The following is a 7,672-nucleotide window of genomic DNA, read 5'->3' on the forward strand; positions in this document are numbered from 1 at the left end:
AACAGAATTTTACCAACAAACATTTTCTCTCTCATCTATTGTTTTCCAATAACTTTCTCTTCTCTCTCAAACACAAGGACTGATATGTGAACAAAATAAAATTTTAGACAAAAATATGTAATTTTAAAATTAAAGAGAAGAAAAAAGAAAATTGACAAAATTTAAAGGTAGAAAAAAGTGGAAAGGAGAATTTTTGGAAAATAAAAAATTAATTTTTCCATAATGTCAAATTGGGTCCCTTTGTTTTCAATTTTTTTTCAATGAATAAAAACAAATTTATTTTTTTCAAAATTAAAAATCAATCAGGGATTTTGTTTACAGCTTGAGAATCCCATGACAAAATAATCAAAACAATTTCTTAGGCTTGAAATTAAAATAACACAATGTGCAATAATAAAATTAAAAAATATTAGTGACTAAATTAAAAAAAATCTTCAAGGTTGAAAACAATACAAAATATTGTTTGACTAAAAGTATTCTATGAGGCGATGAATAGTAATTGCACCACCCCCAATTTTTTTTTTTGTAATTGTAATGTTATAAATCCTTTCCTATAAATGAGTAATGTAAGACAATAAATAAAATCCCAAATGAATAACAAAAATAATTAAGATTTAATTCAATATTATTACATAATTTTTAGATTTTAACACTATTAATTTGTATTGGCTTTTTTCTTATGCATTTGTAAAGTTTTAATTTGAAAGTCAAAAATTGGGTTTTTTTTTATGTGTTGTATAAATACAAAAATAAAAAAAAAATTAATCTATTTTTAGTAATTAACAATTGTATTTTAAGAATTTCATCAATGTTTATCTTTTTAATCATTAGAGTTTTGGTGGAATATACATATTAGTATTGGAGGGTAGGTCTATAGACCATATTTCTATCATAGACTATAGTTATATCCTAGGTTAGTGAGGAATTTTTACTTATATGTACTCTTATAGGTATTATTTGAGGGTCTATCAATTTATCATAATTTTCTTTCAAACTTGCCAATAAGTGCTTATAAATGTATATTGATTTTTTTAATTAAAAAAAGGTGAGATCAATACCAATTGGTTTTATAGCTTATTTATAACTAAAAAGTTTCTTTTTTATAAATAGATTATGTGAAATATCAAGGAATTCCTAGATTCAATACGCTACTATTCAACATCATTTATTTTTTCTTTTTAATCATAATCAATTCATTTTCAAAGAGGGGGATAAGATGTCTCATTTCTAGTTTTGTTTGCTTAAAAAAGTTAGTTTATACACATACATATACATAATAATACTAGCAATAATGATGATGGATTAATGAATATTTTACTTTTTATTGGATAAAAAAATAGGAAAAGTTGTATGATATAATTGTATGTTATTTCTTCATAAGCATTAGACCAACCTACACCAAGATTTCCTGAACTTTTTTTTTGTTTTGATTTACATTGCCCAAAGAAATTATTCTTTCAATAATTTAACTATTTCATCTTTAAGTTTAGTTTCTTTTTTGCTAGTTTGTTAATAAATCCATTAAAAATCTTGTGAGAACATTGTATAGCAAAAATAAAAAAAGATAATAAATATAAAAAATTACTAGACAATTTTAAAAATAAAGGGAGGAAGAAATATTATAACAAATACTTATAAAATTTTATGATGTTTAAGTTGTAACTAATAAAGTTGATGATGGCGGTGATAATAGTGATAATAAGAAGATAGGGTTTTGATGAGATGTGATGTTTTTAGAAATTGAGATCTGCAGTGAAGAAAAGAGAGAGAAAACTAATAAAATAAGTGATTTTCTTAGAGTTGCTGGCATGAGATATAAGATGGTGACATAAAATATTAATTAATGAAACTAAACCTTATTTTATAAGATGCCACTAGTTACAGCTTTAGTATCCTAAAATTTCTCACAAAAAAAAAACAACTCTTTTAAAATTGGATAAGCACTGAAGAATCTTTTTTTTTCTATTATACTTTTTTTTCTAGTTTTCATTAATAATTCAGTTAAAAAGCACATTATAATCACATATACAATCAAAAAATCAAAATACTTGATAAATGAAAAATAAAACATTAGACCACATTAAAAAAAAATTAAAGGGAGGACATATTGAAACAAAACCCCAAAAAGGAGAGTAGAACCAACTGAAATTGGATAAGTAGTTACAATTTCTTCTTTTTATTAGCTACATTCTTTAAATATGTGAAGTTGCGTTAAAAAAAAAAATATTTTTCATCCAAAAATTCTTTTAAAATAAATATTATAATTATTAATATGACTCTAGTGAAATATCATAATCTGACAACAAAAAAAGAAATAAAATCAAATGCAATTCATTACAAAGTTTTTTTTTAGCAAGAATAAGAAAATAATCACCAAAAAAGTTCTTTAAAAATAAATACTATTATCATAATCCAACAAAAAAAAAAAAGAAATCTAATCAAATGCAATTCATTACAAAGGTTTTTTTTAGCAAGAATAAGAAAATAATCACCTTAAAAGTTCAAGATTTATCAACTTTCAAGCCAACAAAAAAAGAAGAAATCATTTATCTTCTTGTATCACCTTTTTGGACTTGTATTCTTATTATTTGTCCATACCTTTTGCTTTTAATATTATTTAATATTTAATTTTTTAGGGTTTGTTTGTTTCGCTTAAAATACTTTATAGGAAAATATTTTATAGATTCTCTTGTGTTTGTTTCCTGAAAATTGTTTTTGTACTTGTTTCTCATAAAGTAAAATATTTTACAAGAAAATTAGTCAATATAAAATATTTTACAATCAACCTTTAAACTTAACTTATTTACTGAAAAATATTTTTAGCACATGAAATTTTGTAAAGTATTTTACAAAAAGTAATTCACTTACAATATTATATAACTATTTTAATCACCAGCACCATTTTCATCTCACCACCAACTCCTTCACCTCCTCTTCTACTTCACCACAACCTCCTCTTCTTTATCTATCATCTCCTCCACTATTATTGCCACCTCGTCCACGACCATCATTATACCTACCTCCTTCACCTCCCTTGCTATTTCACCATAATTGTTTTTTCACCACCATCATGACCATTTTCATTATTATTATTGTTATCTCACCACCATTACATGAAATTATTTTCCATCCATAAAATGTTTTACGTGAAACAATCAGTATAATTTATTTTGATTTTTTTATAAACATGATTTTCATGTTTTTTTTAAATAGCTTTTTCAACATAACCTAACAAAGAAGTATAAATCTGAACAAGCAATGATTCAACTATTAAAATTTTAAAAAATAAATAAATCAAGAGAAGCAAATCTTTGTGTATAATTTTTTTTTTAGAACGATTAGCTATATTTAAGCAATATTGGATACTGAATGAGTTGACCAAAATAAAAATTCAGAGGAGGTTAAAGTGGTATAAAAAATGCATGGCAAAAATGAAAAGCTTCTTCTTCTCTCTACTATTCTGGAAAATTGGCTAAAATTAAAAAGACCCAAGGACACAGAAACCGCAAGCAAGCCTCTGGGTATCTCTTGTCAAAAACCAGCACCACCACTTCCCCAATGTGATTGAGCAAGCAAGATATGAGCAAAAGGGACAAGAAGGAGAAGAATTCTCCTTCTTCTCTCTTCTAATTCTTTCTTAAAACACACACACACACAACAAAAAGAGATAAGGGAACAGACGTAGGTCCTTGTTAAAAGAAGAAGAAGAAGAAGAAGAAGAAGAATGCATGATTCCTCCAACTCGGATGCTTCAGCATTTCCATTTCGAAGCTCTTGTCACAGGCGGGCCCACTCAGATGTTCCATTTCGGGTCACGGATGACTTGGATCTGGTTCCTGATGAGTTGGTATCTGAAGAGGACCTCTTTTGCTCTTACATGGACATGGAGAAACTTGGATCCAGACCTCAAGAAGGACCCTCTGGGCTGAAACAGGAAAATGCCGGTCATGAGTCAGCTAGTGGTGGTGGTGGTGGTGGTGGGGTTCAAGACGTGGAAGAAGAGCAAGAAAAGGCATATGTGAGGCCGAGGCATAAGCATAGCAATTCAGTTGATGGTTCTTCTTTAATGGAATCTATTGACTCTAAGAAAGCTATGGCTCCTGAAAAACTCGCTGAGTTGTGGGCTCTTGATCCTAAACGAGCCAAAAGGTATTTTCTTTTCTGGGTTTTGCTTTGAAATGGATTTGGTTTATATAGCTTTTCAAATGGGTTGATGTTTTTCTCATTTTATTTGCTTTGTGGCAATACATAAACAAGCAATTTGTTTTTATGTTTGTGGGTAGCTGTTGAGCATTTGGGTTTTCCTTCTGGATACACCATTTTGTTAATTTTGACCTAGTTTGTGAAGTTGTGAGAGATTGAATTTGAGAGTAAGTTTTGAATGATTACTTCTTAGGACAACATCGTGTAATAAAACTTCATGTGGCTTTGATTTAGAGTGCAAACCTCTTTGGCTTTGGCTTTGGCTTTTGGCTTTGGTTTTGGTTTTGGCATTAGGTTGTTAGTTATCTTGCAACATATTTGGTTTTGGTAGATGTGAATTGGACTTTCTAGGATATTCTCACTGCAGACTTGTAGGCATGTCAAGATGGCCTTAGTGTTTAGTTAGGATTTTTTTTTATATATGCATAACCCCCCTTGATTTTATCCTATTTTGTTGACCTAGGCGGTTAGTTGTTCTTGTCCAGACCATTGTGGATATTTGGGCGATTATAAGAGAACAATTTCCTATTTTCCATTTTAAGTGGTAGGGAATTGGCATAAAATGTTGCGACCTAAAACTAAGAAGTTGCTTTCAAATCTCTTGATATTTAGATGGATTTGTTTTATGATAGGTATGAATGGCGTAAAAGGATCCACATAGCGACCCTAACTAGTTTGGAATTGAGATTTAGGTGTTGTTGTATCTTCCAAATTGACGGGTTATATTGTTTTAGAGGTACATGAGAACTTGCATGGGCTGATCTATGTATTTGGGTACTATGATTGCTAGTCGTATCTCGTCAATGCATGCTGAAACTTATTACTGATGGAGATGCTGTCTTTGACAGGATCAAGTCCTCAGTAACTCTAGAGTGCACAAGTTTTTCTGATTGATAGTCCTATCCTTTCCTCCTCGCATAATCTCACCTTTCTACTTAGCAATGAAGCTTGCCAAATTTGTTGTCTTTTTTCACCTGACATCTCTACGGTTAAGCATGTTTCTAAGTTATTTGTTTCTGTTGCATGGATGCTATACATTTAAATGCAGATACAAAATAGCTCTTCCAAAGGTTAGAATAGAATAGAAACTTCAAGGGATGAATTGGCTTTTAGTGATTTGCTACCTTAATTTATCAGTTATTTTTTTCTTTATAAAAAAAAAACAATTTTCATGTTGCTGCTTTTGCCGAAGATGAACACTTTTGACTTTACATCAATGAGCTAAGAAACTATTGAAAGCTTTTTCAAGGTACTTTATGTTTATTAATGTATGTCGAATTATTTGTTTTCTGAAGTAAATGATGTAGCCTGTCCACGAGACTCTAAAGAGTGATTCTTTATTAATCATAGAATTGCTTTTGATAGATCTGATTGTCATGTAGATGCACAACATTTTAATTCTTTAAGTTTCCTCTAAACAGTTATATTATTTATCTAGGATTATGGCCAATCGGCAGTCTGCTGCTCGCTCGAAAGAGAGGAAAGCCCGATATGTATCAGAACTTGAAAGAAAAGTGCATACCCTTCAGACAGAGGCAACTACACTTTCTGCACAACTTACACTGTTCCAGGTTTGGCAAACAACTCATGTATGTTTAGAAGGCTATGAATAAGAGTTTCTAATTATCTAAACTGCCAGTTATCTGTGGTCTTGTATTCTCATTTCAGAGGGATACATCAAGTCTGACTACTGAGAACTCAGAGCTTAAGCTTCGATTACAAGCTATGGAACAACAGGCTCAATTACGTGATGGTATACTATAACCTTGCTCTGCTTTAAATGCTAATCCCTGTTCTATTGTTGGATGCATCTTTCTTGGGAAGTTCTTAGTAGACAATTTAGCATTTTATGCGGTGAAGTGGAAGGCTGTTGTGCTGTTCAGGCGTAATACTTTCCTCCAATAAATGGGGGTTCTACTTGTAACTTCAAAGCATTATGTACTCCTAAATAATGATTGTCATCCAACTGTCACTGAGATTTCGTCAACTCGGCTCTGGGATATTTGCTCTTTAGATATCACTAAAATACTAGATGTATTTTCTCAGTATAAAAAGACAACAAATACTAGGTGGTCACGGGTCAGGAGGGTCAACTTGGTTTGACCCTCCAGATTTTTTATAAAAAAAGAATCAAAACAATATCATTTTGAATTTTTTTTAAAGTTTAGAGTTGGGTTTTGACTAGGTCAGACTTGAGTTTTTTTACCGAGTCAGCCAGGTTTTTTACTTCTAATTTTTCTTCAACCCAGGCTGGTCCAGGCCCCGGGTTAGTGGGTCTCGGTCAACCCGCCAGGATGGTCCAAGTTTTATAACTATGGTCTACATCTACCAATATGCAATGAGATATAATATCAATCCCCTTGCACATTTTTTGTTGGGTATCATCTTTCCCTGGTCATCATTCATTTGACATATAGGACAGGAAGTATCTTGACTGACTGTATTTTTGGTTGTATGACTCTGATACATAGCTCTGAATGAAGCACTAAAGAAGGAAGTAGAGAGGCTCAAGTTTGCCACCGGGGAAATAATGACACCAACAGATAGCTATAATTTGGGAATTCAGCATATTCCGTATAACCATTCTCCCTTGGTTTCACCAAGGCCAGGACCTGGGTCAGTTGATGCCTTAAACATACAAATCCCACAGTTTCATCCTCTCCAATCTAACTTGTCACCTCATCAGCCAGCAATTGCTGCATCGCATTGCCATGCCTTGTCAGAGATGTTGCCACAGGATCCTCTCAGATGGTTGCAGGGCTTTGATATCAGCAGCAGAAGCTCTGTTCTGGTTAGATCTGAATGCCCCTCAATATCTGCCAGTGAAGACAGCAGTCTTTGACGAAATTTTGCTGATATACAGGTGACCCCCACCCTGTTTCTTGGATTGTTCATACTTCATAGATTGACCATATTGATAACCAAATGTATTTTTCATTTGATTTTGATTCTTTAACTGTAAGTGTACTCAAAGGTATTTGGAAACTTTCCAAGTAAATTATTCATGAGGATTTGTCTGTACAAATTAAAATTTCATTTTTATTTTTTCTGGAGAAACTTACTGGACAACAAGGTTATTTCCTGACCGAGATGGGTATTTTCATGTTATGAGCCTCATTATAGAAACTTGTGAAGTTGTTCATGTTCAATATTTGTGTATATATTTTTTTTTGTTGTCATCACAATTCACACTCAGTTCAAATCCAAATATTCTGTTTTTTCAACTTTGGTGCTTTCATATTACATGCATATCCAGGCTGCTTAACATCTCCCAGGCTTTCATATTGCCGTACTATTTTTCATATTGATGGTGCAAGAATAACACACACACACACACACACACATATATAAGTGTGTGTGTGTGTGTGGCCCTGGCCCAAGCGACCTGTGTGTGTGTTTGTTTGCACGGGCTGCCCTAGGCGACCTGTGTGTGTGTTTGTTTGCACGGGCTGCACGAGGCGACTTGGTT

At 31.9% G+C, this 7,672-nt stretch overlaps 1 protein-coding gene across 1 annotated transcript; it reads left to right on the plus strand.

Annotated features, from left to right (window-relative positions):
- Positions 1-3,407: 3,407 nt before the first annotated feature.
- On the plus strand, positions 3,408-7,352 carry LOC133668974 (bZIP transcription factor 18). Its single transcript, XM_062088991.1, has 4 exons — positions 3,408-4,149; positions 5,642-5,774; positions 5,872-5,956; positions 6,675-7,352. Exons 1-4 carry the CDS (start codon positions 3,725-3,727, stop codon positions 7,043-7,045), a joined length of 1,014 nt encoding a protein of 337 aa, XP_061944975.1. The 5' UTR covers positions 3,408-3,724; the 3' UTR covers positions 7,046-7,352.
- Positions 7,353-7,672: the final 320 nt, after the last annotated feature.

Source organism: Populus nigra, chromosome 12 (assembly GCF_951802175.1).
Source record: "Populus nigra chromosome 12, ddPopNigr1.1, whole genome shotgun sequence".
Classification (NCBI taxonomy): domain Eukaryota; kingdom Viridiplantae; phylum Streptophyta; class Magnoliopsida; order Malpighiales; family Salicaceae; genus Populus; species Populus nigra.

What these genes read in the sequence shown, in the direction of transcription:
- LOC133668974 (XM_062088991.1), top strand. Translation starts at nt 3,725, where the DNA reads ATGCATGATTCCTCCAACTCGGATGCTTCAGCATTTCCATTTCGAAGC. An exon ending in CACAACTTACACTGTTCCAG is followed by an intron (nt 5,775 to 5,871) that starts GTTTGGCAAACA and finishes TTCTCATTTCAG; the next exon opens with AGGGATACATCAAGTCTGAC. An exon ending in ACAGGCTCAATTACGTGATG is followed by an intron (nt 5,957 to 6,674) that starts GTATACTATAAC and finishes TCTGATACATAG; the next exon opens with CTCTGAATGAAGCACTAAAG.